The sequence below is a fragment of the Arctopsyche grandis genome, chromosome 6 (genome assembly GCF_051622035.1).
Source record: "Arctopsyche grandis isolate Sample6627 chromosome 6, ASM5162203v2, whole genome shotgun sequence".
In the NCBI taxonomy this organism is placed as follows: domain Eukaryota; kingdom Metazoa; phylum Arthropoda; class Insecta; order Trichoptera; family Hydropsychidae; genus Arctopsyche; species Arctopsyche grandis.
In genome coordinates, this window is record NC_135360.1 from 18,111,828 (window position 1) to 18,132,608 (window position 20,781).

The window sequence follows — 20,781 nt, forward strand, 5'->3', positions numbered from 1 at the left end:
AAATTGCCCGAATATGATACTGTGACCTAAACAACTCTTATTACAGCCTCTATAATTGAGAAATTTATTGTCGCTTTCAGCGCTTTGTAAGCTCTGAATATACAGATTTTGTCGGCAGTTGAATTTAGGGGGCCAAATAACGAAGTTAAATGATTTACGAAACAGTGTAAGCATTGAAAAATTATTTTGCTTAAAAATTTAGAAAAAAAATCTAAATACACAATGAACCATACAGTTTAATTTAAAATAGATAAAATACACAGTATGCATATCATCTAAAATAAACGTAACTGCAAATAAAGATACTTGTCATATAAATGATAATGGTTATAAATTTAATGCTTAAGAGCAACACTTTACTGTCAAATGAGGGAGTGACAGTTGTTACGCCGGTAGCGGTGGTCACGTAAAATATGAGTGGACTAAAATTGTTTTTGTCGACTTTTTGGAGAAAATCGTTTCAGAATATAAAAGCAGCGGCTTCTGCAAATAGAATATCTTCAAATTACTTTCGCTCACGTTACAAACCTTTTATATTGTTGTATAATCTTCATCGTTATCATTTTTATGGAAAAAATAATTATGTATCGAGATTAGGCTATGCCACGTTAGGAAGTGTTGGACTGTATTTAACAGCTTCTGAACATTCAACGGATGGTGAGTTTTTGCTGTATTTAGTAAATATATTTTCTATATGTTCGGTTTTATTATTTTATGAACATAATTGTACGTTCATAAATTTGAATACTAGCTGAACCCTACATGCCATAATAACGCATGCAATTCCCGTTACCGTTCTCGTTCCGTTCCCGTTCCCGTTCCCGTTCTCATTCCCATTCCCACTTGTCGGAAAAACGCAGGCAGCGAACTCATTGAAATTATTGCGTTGCAATGACACTCATTCCCGTTTTTTTTTCACAGTAATCTTCCCAGACATGCATACAACAAATCCGGAAAGTTCCATCGTAATCGCTTCAGTGGCTTAGGAGTCTATGCGAGACACACACACACATACATTCATTTTTATATATTTGAATATCATTTGTGTTAGGGATTTATTGAAATTATAATTATAGTAGTATAGGCAGGTAGTATGTGTTGACCGTATCCTGGCCTATCGAAACACGGTTGTGTTTTGAAGAGGTTCTTTATTCATGTTCAGTTTATACTAGAGTTTATTTTGTACAGTGTACTCGAGGAGAAGGAAGTAGCTGTTCTGCTTCTGGTGGAGTGGCTGGATGAACTGCTCGTTGAGTCCACTGTGTGGGTTTATATATGGTAGTCGGGGTGTGCAAGGAATGTCGTTCGCGTTCCGGATCCTTTCACGTTCTGTGTTTCCACGCGTTTCGGGTTTCTGTTCTGCTTGAATTGATTCTTATTACACATTGTTCCGCTGGGTGAGAGGAAAAATGCACTCGAGATAGTTGCTCTATCGAGACATCCAAACTTTTAAAGATGCTCAAAGAGAAATAACGCAATAGAATTCAACAAAAAAGCGTCAAGGTGTATTTGTATTTTGTTTTGCAGTTAAAACGTGTGATTTCGTGCAGTTACAATATATTCTCATTACACTTGAATTGGTTCTTATTACCTATTTTTCTGAGGCGTTTTGACGTCATTTGTTTTGCAGTTGAAACGTCAGATTTCGTGACGTTACAATGTATTCCTACAGTAGCATGTTGTTTATACGATTTAATTGAATATTGTAATATGTTGCAAACTTTCTATTTAGATTTATTTGTAATATGTTTGATTGTATTCTGTTGTTTAAATAATGTTTTATTTTTATTTTAGAAGACTGGATTTTTTCAGCTGCTCAGATAGGAGATGTTCAGCAGATTGTCAGGTTGGTTTAACTTATCCAATATGTCACTGTTATAATGAGTATTATAATATTAATTTATTTTGAACTTAATAGATATTGCGGCAAAGAAAAAAATAAAATATCTCCAGATACACGTCATACTTTAGGTTGGACTCTTTTGATGGTAGCTTCTGCAAATGGACATGCGGACGTTGTCCGAGAATTATTGAAAATGGGAGCTCAACCTGATTTACAAGATGAATACCACAATCCTAAGAAAACTGCTGACATGTTGGGTTTAAATCCAATCTCAGGTCAGTGTTCACTTTATTTTGATTATATTTTTATAATTATGTTGTATAATACCCATATGATGTATATTTATTTTTCAGTTTTGAGAACGAGGGAGAATGATTTTTGTACTGTAATGAATGGTAGAGCTAATTATGCTGGATTTTCTGCTTTGCATTATGCTGCTTTAGCTGATGTGGAAGATGTTACAAAAATATTGGTAGAAGCCGGAGCAGATCCGTCGTTACGCGATCATGCTGGTCGAAAACCATTTGATTACGCTAGAGAAGGAAGTTTGACCAAAAGAACGTTGATAGAATATGCTAAACAGGTATAATAAACAACTAATTTATTGCAACATCATACGAAATCTTAATATAAGTAGATACCATAAGGAATGTAGTTTATATTTTTTACAGAAAGAAGCTTTGTTGCAACTTGAAGAAAGAAAGCGATTTCCTTTAGAACAACGACTACGGCAATTTATAGTTGGTCAACAAGGAGCTATAAACACTGTAGCGGCAGGTATGAATACATATTATTTTATGTATTTTTATCTAATAATACATATGTATGTACATATTCATATTTGTTTTTCTTTTTAATTAGCTGTTAGAAGAAAAGAGAATGGATGGGCGGATGATGAACATCCTCTCGTTTTTTTGTTCTTGGGTAGTTCTGGTATAGGAAAGACTGAACTAGCCAAGCAAGTGGCCAATTATATACATAAAGATAATCCCCAAGGCTTCATCAGACTCGATATGTCAGAATATCAAACAAAACATGAGGTTAAAAATAATATTATTCGAACAAGTCAAGCATTTTAAATTATGTAATAAGCATATTATGATATAGCAGCTTTAAAAATGAATTAAAATTGTTATTGAAATGTATATACATGAATACATTTATTAATATATCTTATTGAAGGTTGCAAAATTGATTGGAGCACCACCAGGATATATTGGTCATGACGAAGGTGGTCAATTAACAAAACATCTTGCAAAACAGAAGGATGCTGTTGTATTATTTGATGAGGTTGACAAAGCTCATCCTGATGTATTAACAGTTTTATTGCAACTTTTCGATGAAGTATGTAGTACAGAATGTATTGTACATTTATTTAATAATGGTAGTCAAAATTAGAAGTCAATCTTGCACTTCTTTTCATACACCTTTAGCTAGAGCTACACACTTGTTAGAATAACGATGAAACTATATACATACATGTGATACAATGTAATGGTGCATCCAGGGGCATTTAAAAAAAACTACGACTGCAGTAATTCAAGAGCTTGGTAATAAGAAGAGAAGGCTAGATTTATTTTTAAAACTGGTTTTTAGTCATTGAATTAATTATGCTAAACATGGAAAAAATGTTTTTATCCATCCAACCTGCCGCCCTCCAACAAGATTAACTCATGGGTGCGCCATTGTTATGTATACATATTTCGAACGCATGCAAAAATTTATCAAAGCAAATATATCATGTACATTTTCATCATGTTTGTTTTTCTAAATTTCGTTTTGGTATGGCTTGTAAAAAATTCTCATAGTGAAACTATTACACTTTCACTTTTATAACTGTTTCAAGGTGAAAGCGTTTAAAAGAGGTATAATAGTCGATAATTTTTATATTTACAAAAAAAAATTTTTGTTGCAAGGGAAGACTTACAGATGGCAAAGGAAAGTTAATAGAATGTAAAAATGCAATTTTTGTCATGACCAGTAATTTAGCAAGTGGTGAAATTGCAAGATACGGACTTAAATTGAGAGAAGAAGCAGAAAATATCAGCAAAAGTAAAATAGATGGCAATTCTACTATCGGTACATATTATACATAGTAAATATATGTATATATCATTACAGTAATTTAAGATGTAATTATTTTTACTTATATATATATATATATATATATAGATGTTGAAGTAGAGGACAAAGAGGAAATAACTGTTTCTCGCCAATTTAAAGACAACATAGTTCGTCCCATTCTAAAAAAACATTTTGCTCGTGATGAGTTTCTTGGGCGCATAAATGAAATTGTTTACTTCTTACCGTTTTCAAGACAAGAACTGCTCACTTTGGTGACGATGGAACTTAATTCTTGGGCTAAGAAAGTTGTGAATTTTATTACATTTTGTATTATAGTGAAATATGCAACACACTAATTTGTTTATTTATTGTAGGCTAAGTCCCGTCATTCAGTTGAATTGAAATGGGAGAGTGGTGTCCTAGGTTGCTTGGCGGATGGTTATGATATTCATTATGGAGCACGGTCTATAAAGTACGAAGTAGAGAGAAGAGTTGTTAACAAAATAGGTTTGTTTTTTCAATATAATAAAATGCCATTTCAGTTCTCATTGAATCCAGTATATTTTTAGGAGTCACATACATATAATATGAAATTTATACCTTATCTATAACAATATATTTTACAGCTTTAGCTGCTGAAAAAGGTTTACTTGAAAAAGAATGCAATATAATGGTCACTACTACTGAAAATGGAGTTATAAATATATCGATCAAGAAAAAGGGAGAATCAAATTATAACATTGTCGTTTAAAGCTTGTCAATTGTTATATTTCCGCATTTAATATTTAAAAAAAAGAATTGGTTAAAAATAGTAAACGTTGACAATATATGTAATTAAAGAAATATTATAAAAACCTACGATCTTTGTCATAAAAAATTAATTTATTCTATTTACATATGTAGATAATCATATTATTGCTAGCGTTACTCAATAAAGCATTATGAACGGGTTTTGTACTTCTTGATTTACTATGTAAAATAAACGGACTTGAATCTTATAATTTATTACTTACGATTCAAATTTTATATAATCAAACAGCATTGACTACAAAAATTTTAGTCTGCAAATGTAAAATATTGAAAAATTTATCATCCAATAAATAATAATACTTATTTATATTTTTAATATTGTTTCAATTTATTTATTTAAAAATTAATATGGATATATGTAAAACTAAAATTTATTGTTCATTCCATATTTTATTCTTCAGATAATTCATTTTCGCTTTGGGTTCTGCCATATGCATTGAATTCCAGAAGGAGTTTGGTATTTCTACAACAGTATATCCCAATAATTCTAAATGACGAATACGCATTTGAGTATATCCTCTCTTAACGTATCGTATTGACACTGAATCACTTCCATCATTAAGTGTTTGTTTTTCGCAGATATTTTGAAAAGCACTTTTGTGTAAGAGTAATACAGCAATCCTACAACAAAATTTAAAGTAGTGAACATAATGTATTCATTGATTTATTCTAACTTAACAACTATAGTTTGTATGGTTGAAGAAGTTTAAATACTGTAAATTTTTCAAAAACTAAAAAGGGGACTGGCCGTGACATCCTGAGGCCACGTGGCCGCCTTTAGGCAGGGCTAAAAATCCCACTCTATAGAGAAATAATATTATAGATAGATATTTTGAATAACATTTTTAAATCATAATTTTATTTAGAAACGCAAATATCTTTTTTTCTCTATTTTTGGTTAGCTCCTCTCGATAATTCCTTTCTTGAACCCATTTCTGTGGGTAAAAATTTATATACTTGAAAATTACGAATTTCAACATATTAATTAATTATACTGTTTTTGTCAGATTGTATTAAAATTTAAAAGCATAACAATTTAACATGTTCAGTATTTATATTTGAATAAAAAACAAGTAATTTAGTGTCGCGATATACGGTCCTATTGAAGAAAACCCCAACAACCCTAAAAATCCCGAACATCGAAGATGTTGGATTAGAACTAAACATAAATTTAGGATTTGTTAGCTTCTATCTTAGTCGGGTTGTGTGATCGTGATTAATTTTTCGAGAAACTGAAATATTAATATCCGTATTGTTTAAACACGTGTCGAAAATTATCCTTTGAATGGTTTTTGCAACTTGCACATCAACCCTCAAAAATGTGTGGTCATATGTCGATAACATGATCCATTCCAGATATCTATTAGTCAATAATTTAATAGCAGGACAATTTGACTCTAAAGCCATTAATCAAGATACTTTCCGAGAAATATATTTATTGCTAACTTTATTAAAACAAAGCTCTTAAAAATATATTTTATCCTGCCATAATTTTCCGCCCATAGGAATTGCTTTACTCATCTATGCCTCCAGGACATCACGGGGACTAGTTTCATTAATGATAGAACAAATAATGTAATTAATTATCACATTTACTTTGAGTATTAAATAGTATCATTAAAACGCAATTATTTAATCTTTTAAAAGAAAATAAAAACTACAAAGAAAGATATTTACCGTTTTTCTATTTTTGATTTATCTGCATTATGTAAAATGGGTGTTCCATTTTTATCCAGGTATATCAAAAAATCAATATTGTAACCATATGCGGAAAAAAATGGAAATTTAATAGCTCCTTTTTTCTCAATAATGTTTGTCAAGACATCTAGTACATCTTCATGAAAAAAAGTCCTTTTTACATATGCTAAAAAAATATTGAAGTAATAATATTATACATATGTATGTACATATATGAAAGTTTTGGAATTATGTAGGTTATTTCAAATGAAAATTTATATTATGTATTACACAGAGACATCATTTCTTCAATGTACTTCTTATGAAACCAAGGTATTTCGTACTGCGGATTATCCAAACATATCGATCGATTTAATATCATCAATTGTTTTCGTAATTTCATCGGATAGTTATCCTGAAAATAACAAAAACTTCATAAAATAATAATTTAATAAAATAATTAACAGCAATTTACGATCAAAATAATTTAAAGTTGGTGTGAAAATTTAAAATTGTTTTGCATAACAAGTATTTATTACCTTTGCATAACAAGTATTTATTTCAGAATCAATTCTTTCCATAAACTCTAAAGAAAATACTTTTTTCACAAGACTTTCACTTAGGATCTCAAAGTAGCACATTGAAATGCATGCATCTAATAATGCTAATCCAGACATCATATCCTGATCCCTAAAAATAAATACATTTATTTACAAAAACTATTTTTAGTAATGTATATATGTATGTACATGAAAAAAGTTGTGACAAAATGGATGGACCACTAAGGTTAAATAGTAAAACAGGCTATTGAATGCAAATATGAACAAAAATTTGTGAAATTTAAGAATGAATATGCTAGTTAGGGTTCAGGTAGTGACTCAAGTTGAAAAGAAAAATAAATGGGTCGAAGGGGGATGCAAAATCGGTCAATTAGCAGTTTTTCGCCTTCGGCGGTGTTAGTAGGTTTCGGGAAAAAATTCATATTTTATTTCACATAAGACTAAAAGTATTTATTTAAATTTTATTTCATTAATAAACCTTTTTTTGTTCGTTACTAGTTTATATTACAATTGTTCACGTGTTTTTAATAAAAAAAATTGTATATCAAGTGATTTTTAGTTTTTTTAAAAAACCACCTAAAAATAAAATAATTGACCGTGTTAAATTTTCAATCGCTAGTATTATTGAAACCAAAGTTTATTTGCATCAAGAAATTAAGCGAAAATATGGTGTTTCATATCATATTCAATGTATGGGTCTACGTGACGAGCCAGTATGTTAAATTACAGAAAACACAAATATCGGAAGGCAAAGATCGAAAATTAATAAGGGAGGAAAAGCCTGTTCCTATTGTTCCTGTTGTATCCTGCTCGCGACCGTTTACCATGCATCCTTTTTTTATCTTTCAACTTAAGATCTTTCGATTTTTGATCTTTGCCTTCCGATATTTGCGTTTTCTGTAATTTAACATTCTGGCTCGTCACGGAGACCGTCAATGTATATACAATTAATAGTTGCTAAAAACAAATACTGCTATATTATACACTCAATTACCTTTCAATATTTTTTACTGCATATTTGAAGAAATCTTTATTTTCAGGAATAAATCCAGAAGAATAGCAAACACTTAAAACTTTTTGTGATATTTCTCCCAAAGCGTCATCCTTGTTTAATGCTATGAAATTTGCCATTCGGTTGAGGAATTTAGGTACAATGGTTTGAGTCGCTAGGAAATTATAGGCTGCATCTCTGACAGTTCTAGGTATTAAGGCTTCTTTGATATCATCATATTTGACCATAAGTTTATAAAAGTGATCAGTGGGACCATTATAATGTCGACACGTATAGCCTTTGAGCAAAAAATTAATATCGTTCAAGGAAATATCCTTTTTAGATAACATTTTGATCGAGTTTTCGTCTAGCGAATGACAAACTTTAGCCAAAGAATGTGTGAGAGAGCGTGAGATTCTAGCTTTAATATATTTTGAACCTGAACAAATAAGCGTTGCTTTAGATATCAAAAATATATCTTGAGGACTTAAGAATTGCGAATGATATATAGTTTTATTAATAATCGCATCAAAGTCCTCTATGTTGACAAATTGGTTTCCATAAGCGATGATGAAGGCTGCCAAGCGGGAAAATTTCCATGGTATATATCCAACTAAATCATCTTTTAAATGCAATAAATGACTTATTAATTTACGTTCAAAATTGGAATTTCTGTACGTTCCCGCTAAATTGTTATTAAAATACATGTATTTAAAACATAATTGAAGAATTTGATCATCATATTCATCAGCTTTTACGAAATTCAAAATATTGTCCCAAAATAAGTCATAAAGTTTTAAATTTGACGTTTTCAAGAGTCTCAATGTTTTATACATCGAAAAATATGTCGAAGAGAATCCCGATTTCAATACACGCGTGGTAATATCCTCTAATATTTGTTTATTTTGTATTGTTGAATACGACATTTGACAGAAGAGTAAATCTGGTAATTTCAGATAAGTTTTAAGTGTATCATCATCTTTCATTTCTTCGATTAAAGATGTTACCCTTTTTCTAAGATCTTCTAAAATTGTCGCTGGAGTCAGATGAATTTCAAATACCTTAAAGAATAAATATTAACATGTAATAATATCAAATATTTGAAATAGAATACACATACATATGTAGCATAAACATTTAATTACCTTTTGTAACATAATTATAAAATTCGCATCTAGCTTTTCAATTGAAGGTTTAATCATTCGACACAACATAGAAATTTCAGTAATGTTGCTATTTGACCAGTGTAAAAGATTATAAAAATGTATTACCTGTGCAAAAACATATATAAATTAATACGGTAGTTATGTATTAATGTGTGTTAAAACTATACTATTTTACCTGTATAAGTACATCATAATTGTCACCGTTAATTACCCCCGAATTTAGTAAATGATGAAGTTTTTCTTTGTGTGCGTCTAAAGATGCTTGTGTCATTAATATATGAATATTTAGCATACAAACCGTGACATTCTTGAAATCTTCTTTCGATTCGCAATTACCTAGTGTAAAGTTTATAAATTGATTAATATATATATATATATATATATATATATATATATATATATATATATATATATATATGTATATTAAAATTTAGTACTTGATTAGTAGGACCGCTTGAGCTCCACACTCAAAAACCAATTATTACGCGACGCTGCGACATTACTTTTTGTCTATTGTTAATGTCGTACGTTTTTACTAATATAATAATAATGGCATCCATAAACCTCGAAAAATCCAACAGATAGAACAAATGTAGGGTTCTGTCAAATCTATTTAATTTAAGATAGCTTACAAGCTAATTTCTTTTCAAAACTAATTATAATCCAAACCAATAATAAAATTGACGTATGTACATATAACTAAAAGATTAAATATTTGAATCAAATTATAAAGGTTTTTTAAGGCTACTGTGAATGTATCGATATTATTTCAATTTCTTATTTCATCTGGTAGCTTATCGTAATTAAAAATATCTCTATATAATATAATATACATACTTTTTCTATTTTTTTGCAATTTCAAATTTTGCGCTTCTAATTTATTACTACTTTTAGTGCTATAACTATTTTTATCTATTCCTCTTATAAAATATTTGGTTAACATTTTCTATCTAATTTATAAAAAAAATAAAAATATACACATTGGGGAAATAAATGGAGATGAGGAACGAACCGGGACCTTATATCTCTGACCAAGTTTATCTGGAGAAGGAACCTGGATGGACGCGACCTCTTCAAGATGGGTCTACCTCACGGGCCCGAATGTGAAACGCCCGAAAACGCAAATATCGAAAATCGATAGATCTTAAGTTGAAAGATATAAAAAAAGGGTGCATGGTAAACGGTACATACTCAGGAACAAGAGGAACTGGCTTTTCCTCCCGTATTCTGCGCGCGCACATTAATACGGGAGGAAAAGCCTGTTTCTCTTGTTCCTGTTGTATCCTGCTCGCGCAAATTAAGTGAGTATGTACCGTTTACCATGCATCCTTTTTTTTTGATCTTTCGACTTACGATCTTTCAATTTTCGATCTTTGCCTTCCGATATTTGCGTTTTCGGGCGTTTCACATTCGGGCCCGTGACGGAGACCGCTTCAAGATATATCTTCGTTTCCTCTATAAGATTGGAATACATTTTGTTTCTACGCCATCTGTTAGCAACAATGTTGTAACGAAGCGTAATAATTGTTTTTGAGCGTGGAACGCAAGCCGCACTAATAGACATGTACCAATTTAAAATGTAAATGTTAATTGTAATATATATATAAATAGGTATGTGTGCATTATCGTTTGTTATAAAAATTAGCTATTGAGCTACTTCTTAAGTAAATAAATAAGCTAAATTGTTTATTTTTCTTTTGCCATTTAAACAAGTTTTTGTTTATAAGCATAAAATGTACACAGGACCGTAACTACGGAACTTGTGTGCGATGTACACAGATGGCGGTTTTAATATGGGGGAGTCTGGACTCAAAAAGAAAAGTGCTTTTAAATGTCTATTTTGTACGTTTTCACTTTTTTCTTTTCCCTTATTATGTAAACGATTTACCATATTATTAGTGGATTAATTGTATATTCGCATGATTTGATTTCACAATTTTGGATTGGGCAAAGTGACGAATTGGGAATACCTGTAATGTTGCTATGACCCAATATGAAAATAGTATACTAAAATATATTATAAGTACACGAATGAAACTTTTTAGCGTGTATGGAAAATAAAATTGAAGAAAAAAATGTCTGATTTCATTGTGCTCAATTTTATCTGATTTGAGCAGAATGAAATTATAAATGAAATGCTATCATAAATAAAGTTCACGGTACAATGCATACGTTTTGTTTTATGAAAAAGTGTACTATATATATTTAAATTTGAAAACAATTACTAATGTTCTTTTTTGTATAACATGTGTGTACATATATACTCACTTAGAAATTTTAAAATCAATGGAATCGTTGGTCTTATAAGATATACAAGTCGTAGACTGTCTCTGCATTTTAATGATGCTGTATATTGCATCATTGTTTGTAAATCCCATTCCTCTTCAGCAAATTGTAATTTATTTTCAGCATGTGCGATCAATTTTATAATCAGTTCATCTTTGTGAGACAAATTTAATTTACGTAAATAAAAAATACATGTACATGTTTCCTTTACAGTCAATATAGAATGATGTGAATCTATCAAATTTAAAACTTTCTTAAATTCTTCTTGAGATCCTATTTTATCGGTAAATTCAAATAACATATCCTCTGGACTAGATTCAAAATCACTTTTATTTAAATTATCTATGTATTTTTCACAATATGTTCTTTGAATGTTCCACAAGCCCAAAATGATCTGACATGCATGAGTTACGTCAAACAAGTCACACTTTTTATTGATCACATCAAAAACATCTTGAACAGTAACGCATGCTTTAATTTCAACAATCAACGAATCATTTGAATTTGGGTACAGTAACTGTTTTATGTCTTTGGCTATAGGTATATCGTACACTAAATCAGATTCTTTATTTTCACACTCTGTCATGAAAAACTCGGCGTTATTCGTCGTATCATCAGAAATTGATCTACAGCGACTGACTGTATAATTTATTTTATTTCTATGAACGTAATGTAAGTTCTTATTATTGCCACAATTCACAGAAGTAAACGTTCTTGGATAATAATTAAACCGTTTTAACGTGTTAAACATTTGTAAAATTCGAATTGTTTTTGTTGATTTGCCTAATATGTGCGTCATGTTTAATTCAGTAGAAGCACCGATTTAATTAATTACACATTATCCATATAAAATCATTTATTATAAACATAACCTAAACTGGTCGAACGGCACATGTCACTTGTACAACTTTTGACAGTTTACAGCATTTGGTCGAAGCACATTTGATACTAATTTTCGGTTACATGACTGTGATCAGCACAACCTAGATTGATGCGTACAAATGAATACAAAAAGTAGTATGTACATATGGGCTAGCATATTGTAACGTGGGAACATGGGAGAGAGTATCCACCGTCTAATTGCATTCGTGGGTGAACAATATAAACCCCGGATTAGGCTAACGGGACTCAGTAAGTAAGTTATCATAGAACGGGATGAGTGTGAGTAGAGCTACGTTCCTACACAATAGACACGCCATCGGATCGCAGATGCTATGCTGGGCAACTTGTCCTTTATAAGGAGGTGCACGCAATAGATCAAGTATTCTAGAGTGAGCGGTGATCTCGAGTGGACCTCCTGAATCGTTGAATAAATGCTATGAAGCGACTCTGGCTTTTCATTTAGATCCTGAACCCACCCCTACGCAAAAATATATAATCTGGTGGGGCAAGTTCAAGGGTCATATTTTGTTCCAATTTTTTCTGTCGAGAGTACTTGTTGCATTTGATCATTATTGGTCAATTTTTAAAAGTGAAGGTAGTATCTATGGGGATCTAGTCTTGTTGTGAAGGTCTTCTTCACCACCAGTCCGCCATGTATTATAGACAGGTTCGTCTGTGTTCGATATTAAATACAGCTATGTTCAATATGGTATTTATTTGGTAGTAACACGTATACACAAGTATGATTAATTGTTGGCAAAAGTTTGTCGTTCAGCGGTCTCTGGATATGGTAGAGTGTCGCTGGCTCGGCATTCAGCTATGTTCAGCAAGTCTCTGGATACGGCAGTGTGTTGCTGGCTCGTTGTTCTTCCAAGTCCGCGTAGTGAAGTGGTGGCTGGTCAGGAGCTGGATGTTGACTGGTCTGCTGCTGTGTGTCGACTCTTGCTGCTCTGGGTCGACTGGCGTTGTTTGGGTTGTACCTCCTTTTATAGTGTTTCTGGAATGCTTGGTGGAAGTGGTTATTGACGCGTACGAGAGGAATTTTGTTTTCGTCGAGGCGTCGAATTTTCTGGAATGCTTGATGGAAGTGGTTATTGACGCGTACGAGAGGAATTTTGTTTTTGTCGAGGCGTCGAATTTTCTGGAATGCTTGATGCTGTTCCGCTCGATGTATTTTGTTGTTGCGGAATATTCTCGAAGGTTTCGATGACGATGACGACGACGAGATTCCTACATATCTTTGGATATACGTAAGTTGTGTATGCGTATACTGATTTCCTACAGTAGATCAAGAAAAAAGCTCAAAAACCTATTCACAATATCCTTATATTTGTATATGTGAACTTGCCCATACCCTTAATTATTTTTTCTGATATCAGGCTAAATCAATTTGAATTTGTCTGTCACGATTGCACCTTGAAATTTTAAAATTTGTTCAAAGTGAAACATAAAGGAAAATAGTTAAGACATAATGAGAAAATGTCGATCTGCATAATTGGAATGGTTCGGTGATTAATTGTGGTCACAAAGTCACTAAAATCTCTATAACGGAACATCTGGTAGCCAAAAAGTCCATCATACTGTAGGAATCTCGTCATCGTCATCGTCATCGAAACATTCGAGAATATTCCACAACAACAAACCACATTCCTTGCAGAACTCACACACGTAAACAACCCGTGCACTTCTTGGAATCAATCGCCAAATCCTTCGAGAATGATCCACCCTTCACACTCGAGCGGAACGAAACCCAGACGACGCACACCTGCAGCCATTATATTAAACTCAAGCGGAACGCCCCTACCAGTCGAGCAGAACCAAAACGGTCGAAACACGCCGCCACCATTAAACTACATCGAGCGGAACGGCGCCAATCGTTCCAGAAAAGTCCACCCCATCGACAAAAGCAAATTCCTCGCTTACGCATCAACAAACCACCATCATGGGTCAGGTGATTCCAGAAACACTATAAAAGGAGGTACAACCCAAACAACGCCAGTCGACCCACAGCAGCAAGCGTCGACACACAGCAGCAGACCAGTCGACATCCAGCTCCTGACCTGCCACCACTACACTACGCGGACTTGGAAGATCAATCAGCCGAACGAGCCAGCAACACACTGCCGCCTCCAGAGACCTTCTGAACATAGCTGAATGCCGAGCCAGCGACACTCTACCATATCCAGAGACCGCTGAACGACATACTTTTGCCCACAAATATAATACCTTTGTACAACCATAGGCAAACAATAAAACTTTATAAAACAAGCACAACAGTGTTTCGTTAGGCTGGGATACGGTCAACACATCGCTACCCCGCCTACAATACTAACAATAAAGGTGACCGTGAAAAAGTCGAAAATATTCATTTATCATGCATACATATGAAAAACGGTTAGTATATATATCAGTGGCGTGCGGTAAAACTCTCTCTCCCCCCCCCCCCCCGTCGTACATCCTCACTTAATTTGCGCGAGCAGGATACAACAGGAACAAGAGGAACAGACTTTTCCTCCCGTAATCTGCGCGCGCACATTAAACAAGGCTGTATAAAAGAGATAATTTCACCGCATGCCACTGATATATATTATATATACATAGTACCGTTTACCATGCACCCTTTTTTTATTTTTCGTCTTAAGATCTTTCGATTTTCGATCTTTGCCTTCCGATATTTGCTTTTTCAACCTTTTCATTTTCGGTGCCGTGAGGTAGACCCCTTTGTTACCACCGCAATGTGACTAATAATCCAATTAGCAATTGTGGAATGGATGTAATAAAATGAATATGTTGGTAAGGGTACGTAGAAACCATGCGGTAGTTGGTAAGTGTGTGGGTGAAGCAGGTTTGACAATTGACAGTGGGAGAGTGGGAGCGGCGTGCGCTTCTTCGAGTTTTATTGTCGATCCAAGTTGTAGAGCCCAGAGCCGTTCAGAGATGTCTGGTTGTAGCGGCGGTGTTTCTTCGCAGCCAGCTGCCGGCATGCAGCAGATGGATCTCACGAAGCTCAGTCTGCAGCAGCTCGCTCAGCTCAAACAGCACGTCTTCCAGGTAACCTCCATATACACTCATAACCTCACATTGTTCAAACACCATACTCTGAGAATCGTCGGGATTGCTTTCATACTATTCCCGTAATTTTATATGCTATATATCACTCAATTATGAAATCATATAAACAATTTTGTGTAATTCAATTTTGTGTAATACAGGACTGGTTGGGGCAGATTTAAAACTAAGGATTAATTTTTTTTCGAATATTCTGGAAACTTACTAAATGATATGTTTAACATTTATGGTTATTGTATATGAGGCCCTAATATCAAAGATGGCCAAAGACCCCTTACGATTTTTTTTATAAAAGGCAATTTTGATACTAAGATACTACTCCACAAAACAGTTTTGATACTGACCTATTTTTGAAGTTAATTTAGTACCAAGCTTAGCCGGTTTTGACAGTAAAAATTATTAATTACGGATTCTTAATGACCATCAGAATAAAATAGCATTAAAACATATACAATTCCAAAAAGCGCCTTTGATAATAATATATTCTTCCTATTTGAGATTGGTTTATGTCTAAGACAAGAAATACCCTCAGGACTCATTTTAGTATACATTTCAGGCACGTTTAATATATTTTGAAAACAAATTCAGTTCGTATATATTGTCTTTTGAGAATTATAGGTGTAAAAATAATTGTTTTCATAACATTTGCTTGTAGACTGTTTCAATTCCCGATATCGCTTATCGATGACTTGGATCATTTGTATTTATAAATGGTAGTAGTCACCTTCCGGTGGAATCTAAATACATAGATTGTTCTCTTGCCGTTTTTAAAAATGTACAACAGTTGTTGGAGATATGTGGATCACCCACAGCATTTTATTTTACCCACTAAGGAATACATTACTTTCAAATTTTGTTTTCAAGAATTTAAAACAATTTTTGTTAATTCAATATTTTAGTGGGAAATCTAGATTTAATTCAACTTCACATGTTTAGTAATTTAAATTTCAACCTTTATTCATTGATTAAAATTTATGTAATTTTTATTTTGATAAAACTTTGATGTTTTAGGAATTGACAATTCTTCAAGATTCTCTACAAACATTGAAAATAGCACAAACTAAATTTGTAGATTCTGGTGAATGTGTCGAAAAAATTACACCTGATACGAAAGGAAAAGAAATCTTAGTGCCGTTGACTGGTTCAATCTATGTTCCAGGTTTCATAGCCGATACAGAAAACGTTATAATTGATATTGGAACTGGATATTATATACAAAAGGTAATTCAAAATCATTTTCTTTGAGAATTTTACTTCAATTTTTTAATTACTGTTTATTTTATATTAGGATGTTGTCGGTGCAAAGGACTATTTTAAGAGAAAAGTCGAGTTTGTAACGGAACACATGGAAAAAATTCAATCTATGGGAATCGAAAAGACCAAGATCAAAGATGCAATTTGTGAAGTCATAGAAGAAAAAACTAGCCAATCTGCGAAAGTGAATACTTGAAACAATATCAAATTGTTTTTAAAACCGCTTAATTAATACTTTTAATATTTTATTTATTGTTCAGTAACCTTTATATTTTATTATATATAATAACTGAATAAGACGCACTTTAATTTTCATCATAAGATTATCACATTCTATCATTTTCAAAAACCATTTTATAATGTGAATCACTAAACTGAATTATTTAAAATAACCTTTTTTTTATTATATCTGTTAAATTATAATAAATATACAATTAATGTTCTTATCTTCATTTATAATAAATGCACAACATTAACAATATGCTACTTATGTATCAGGATTTCTAAATAAAAATAATCATAAATTAAAAAAAATATTTATTTTTGGGTTGAGAAAACAAGCAGTCTGAATGTTACAATATGTTGTTCGTGTTTTAAATAATGCTGAATAAAATTATTCATTAAATTACAATAAGTTAAGATTTTAGAGTAGTCTCCAATTCACCACATGCCTGCATTTCTTTAATAATGTCAAGACCACCTAAAAGTTCTCCCTTTGCATACACTTGGGGATAGGTCGGCCAATCTGAAAATGTTTTCAATCCTTGACGAACTTCCTCATCGGTTAATATATCGAACGTCTCGTATTCTACACTGAAATAAAGAATAGCTCATATTAGAAAGGGTAAGATTATATATAACATTAAAAAACAGGCAATATTTACCCAATATCCTGTAATATTTGTATTAAGGTTTTACTAAAACCACATCTAGGCATATCTCTGTTGCCTTTCATAAATACCATAATATTGTGTTTGTTGATAAGTTTCTTGAGCCTCTCTTCGAGGGGCTCGGTAGCGATTGGTGCACTCCCATCGCAAGTGTGACTTTTTACTTTGGCGGTCAATTTAGCTATGTCGACACCATCTATTCTATCGACCACTTGATTATTTTTTAGTAAAATAACTGTAGGTACGGCTTCTACCTGAATTGACGTAGCAACGTTTTAAATTTTAAAAGATTACATACAGGTGAGTATAACATGTAAATACAAACCTTGTATTTGAGAGCAATATCAGGCAATTGTTCGGCGGGGCAAACATAAAATCCAGTTTCATTTGATTGGATTTCTGGTAGTTTGGCTAATTCAATTAAGGCGTCTGTGACTTGCTTGCATTGCGGTGCCCAGTCTGCTTCGAAGTGGATGACGCTTAATTTGTTAGAGCTGTCCAATATTAAAAAGGAAATTTTTAATTTTAACATATTGAAATTAGTAGTGTTTTAATTGGACTGTGTACAGTGAAAGTGAGTCATTCGATAATTCATGGTGAGACAAGAGCAAAGCTAACCTCAAAACGAATAGTGTTCGAGATGAATGTTTTGGGTTGTGGGAGTGTGAGATGATTTTCTTACTTGGCTGCTTGTTGGACCTCGGTTGCTGATTGAAGTTGACGGGGTGAAGACATATTTTTAGATCAAGTGACAGTCAATTTCGAAGACTTGGTGGATGACAACCCAGACCGAGATCACGTACGCCGCGCAGTGTTGCCAACTCACTCTTCTTTTCCCACATGCACCAACCTGATGCTATTCGATTATTAATATTCATAGAAGTAGAATGCATAGAATGGTCATTGTTAACAAAAGTACCGTCTAAAAGCGAGTAATCGAAGAGAGAGACGGAAAGTCAGAAGAGAGACAAGAGAGAGAGAGACGAAGTTTAGCAAACAATGAACAAAGAGTTTTTGTAGCAACATTTTTGGAGGCTGAGAGCGATTCTATGCATTCTACTTCTATGTTAATATTTCAATAACCACGCCAGCCACCCTAGAAATTGTAACGATAATTAAATTTAATACCTACTATGATTGGATATCAGACAGATATAGATTAACTCAAAGTAATTTTTTTAAGTAGGGGAAAAACCATAGTCGTTAGCCATTTAGATCAGTGACAGATACAAAATTTTTTCAAGGGGAGAAGCCAATATTTTAGAAAAACGAATTGATAAATATGTAGGAATATACATAGCACAGCTTGTACTATCCCAAATCGAGATCGATGATCTCATATATTTCTCTTTATAACACAAGTCGCACGATTGCATCATCGAGTTTCTTTACGAGCATGCAAAGTCAACCTTGGCTGAAATATCTTCGTTCACACAAGGGCAAAGACACCACCAACCCGCTTCAGATAAACTAGCTCGAGTCCATAGTAACCCCCGAGAGCTAGATCTTATCATACAGCTACGCATCGACAAAACCTTGAGGTGCAGCTACCAGAGAAATGTTATATTAATAGAAGTGGCTTTAGGTACATTGTTGTCAAGTGACGATTGTCCACAGACAATCCTAAATAATTTTAGCAGCAGTCGTATTTGATGCTTGATGCTCAACGTATGTCCGATCAAAACTTTTCTGTTTGTTTATATTACTCACAAGATGGGCAAGCATCGGCAAAAATTGCACAATGCATTCAAGAACACAATAAACAACATGGGATACATTTTTATAAGTAAATTGATCCGATATTATTCCGTGCGTTGTAGCGTATTTATAGAGACGTGCCACGTAATATTGACAACAATTATTTATTCGTAAGGGCCCTTCTATTATTATTAAATTTCTCTGGCAGCTACACAAAGACGGTTCGAGTTACGAGTTAGGCAATTCGATCAGAAATAATTATTTATGTATTTCTAGCTAGGCATAATTACTTATGATTAAACTGCCTTACTAGTAACTACATAAATAATTATTTGCCAGCAATCAATCTCATATTTTAAAATATCAACGATACTCTAAAGCAGACCCTTGTTTCACTAGGTACAAAAGATGAATAAGGTTCATTTTCCATTGCCATCATCCAAAGTGAGACTGCATTTTTCATAACATCAGCTAGGTTTTAAGGCCCTAACATTTAAATTTCTGTACCAATGTTCTCTTTGAGCTGCTCAATAATAACATGAATATACATACGTGTTCTTATAGATTTCTTCACAGGAACAATTCGAAAGCTTAAAGATTGAGAGAACGTGGAGGTAAATCTGACAGCTTCTTAAAATTATTCGCTCGCCGAAATTTCCATACATGGTGGCGATTATCCCTATCACCCCCTTTGGATCAGTCCTTGGTTTAAATTGAAATATTAAGTTAATGCCAACTTAATCAAAATTAATATATTGATATAAATAATGCACAGGAGTATTATTGAGGGCTCAAAAGCTACCTAGTAATGTCATAGAGCTCATATTTTTAAGGCCAACGACCCTAGGACGGCCAACAGCTGTAGTGTTTCCTCTAACTTTTTTTCTTAATTTAAAACTCTGGTTTTCGAATATATCAAGGGATTATGTTTATATTTATCAATTAAAAAAACTTTTTCCGGATGTAGCTCAAATTCAAATGTCTCGATTTTTTTGAATATTTTAAAATTTATTGCAAAATAAATTCCATAATGTATCAATTCAATTCAATGATGTTATTATCTTTGACACAATGTTAAGTTAAATTTTATACATTAACAACATTAAATATTTCAACTAGTATAAAATTTCAGAAGTTTTAAATTATCTGCATGCTATAAATGAATGAAAAGACTGTTTGAAAATAATGAAAAGATGAAAAGACTGTTTGGAAGAATGAAAAGACTGTTTGGAAGAATGAAAAGACTGTTTGGAAGAATGAAAAGACTGTTTTTGTGAAAATTTCAATTTAATATATTATTAATCAATATACTGTACATAAAATTGATTGAAATCGTGATTAATATTTACAATAATAACATGTAATTGTGAAACAATAATTTTGTTATATCTACAACAATAAGTAAATTATGTATAAGATTTTTCTCAGATTTATTTCAGAAAAGGCTTCCATACATACGTAAATAACCACAAATTTAAAACTATTGACCTAATTAGTTTTTTTTATAGTTTTCGTGCTGTATTTGTGCTTGACTACATTTAAAATATAAAGATAACAAGCATATTGTAATTTTTTTTCTAAATGTATTTTT

General features: G+C 32.5%; 4 protein-coding genes across 4 annotated transcripts; 2 read left to right on the forward strand and 2 right to left on the reverse strand.

Moving 5' to 3' along the window:
* Positions 1-353: 353 nt before the first annotated feature.
* LOC143913153 (mitochondrial disaggregase-like) lies at positions 354-5,030 on the forward strand. Its single transcript, XM_077432784.1, has 11 exons — positions 354-657; positions 1,795-1,846; positions 1,919-2,118; positions 2,197-2,426; positions 2,515-2,620; positions 2,705-2,883; positions 3,026-3,187; positions 3,760-3,922; positions 4,016-4,212; positions 4,282-4,414; positions 4,534-5,030. Exons 1-11 carry the CDS (start codon positions 414-416, stop codon positions 4,656-4,658), a joined length of 1,791 nt encoding a protein of 596 aa, XP_077288910.1. The 5' UTR covers positions 354-413; the 3' UTR covers positions 4,659-5,030.
* On the reverse strand, positions 4,962-12,347 carry LOC143913152 (uncharacterized). The gene is made up of 8 exons (XM_077432783.1): positions 11,380-12,347; positions 9,287-9,447; positions 9,091-9,216; positions 7,949-9,006; positions 6,934-7,084; positions 6,686-6,809; positions 6,395-6,581; positions 4,962-5,338 (listed from the first exon to the last, which is right to left on the reverse strand). Exons 1-8 carry the CDS (start codon positions 12,194-12,196, stop codon positions 5,089-5,091), a joined length of 2,874 nt encoding a protein of 957 aa, XP_077288909.1. The 5' UTR covers positions 12,197-12,347; the 3' UTR covers positions 4,962-5,088.
* A 2,752-nt stretch (positions 12,348-15,099) lies between these two features.
* Positions 15,100-17,231, forward strand: Pfdn5 (prefoldin 5). Its single transcript, XM_077432727.1, has 3 exons — positions 15,100-15,330; positions 16,360-16,569; positions 16,637-17,231. Exons 1-3 carry the CDS (start codon positions 15,217-15,219, stop codon positions 16,796-16,798), a joined length of 486 nt encoding a protein of 161 aa, XP_077288853.1. The 5' UTR covers positions 15,100-15,216; the 3' UTR covers positions 16,799-17,231.
* Grx3 (Glutaredoxin 3) lies at positions 17,008-18,341 on the reverse strand. Its single transcript, XM_077432726.1, has 4 exons — positions 18,175-18,341; positions 17,818-17,986; positions 17,487-17,746; positions 17,008-17,415 (listed from the first exon to the last, which is right to left on the reverse strand). Exons 1-4 carry the CDS (start codon positions 18,225-18,227, stop codon positions 17,238-17,240), a joined length of 660 nt encoding a protein of 219 aa, XP_077288852.1. The 5' UTR covers positions 18,228-18,341; the 3' UTR covers positions 17,008-17,237.
* Between the last annotated feature and the right edge of the window lie 2,440 nt (positions 18,342-20,781).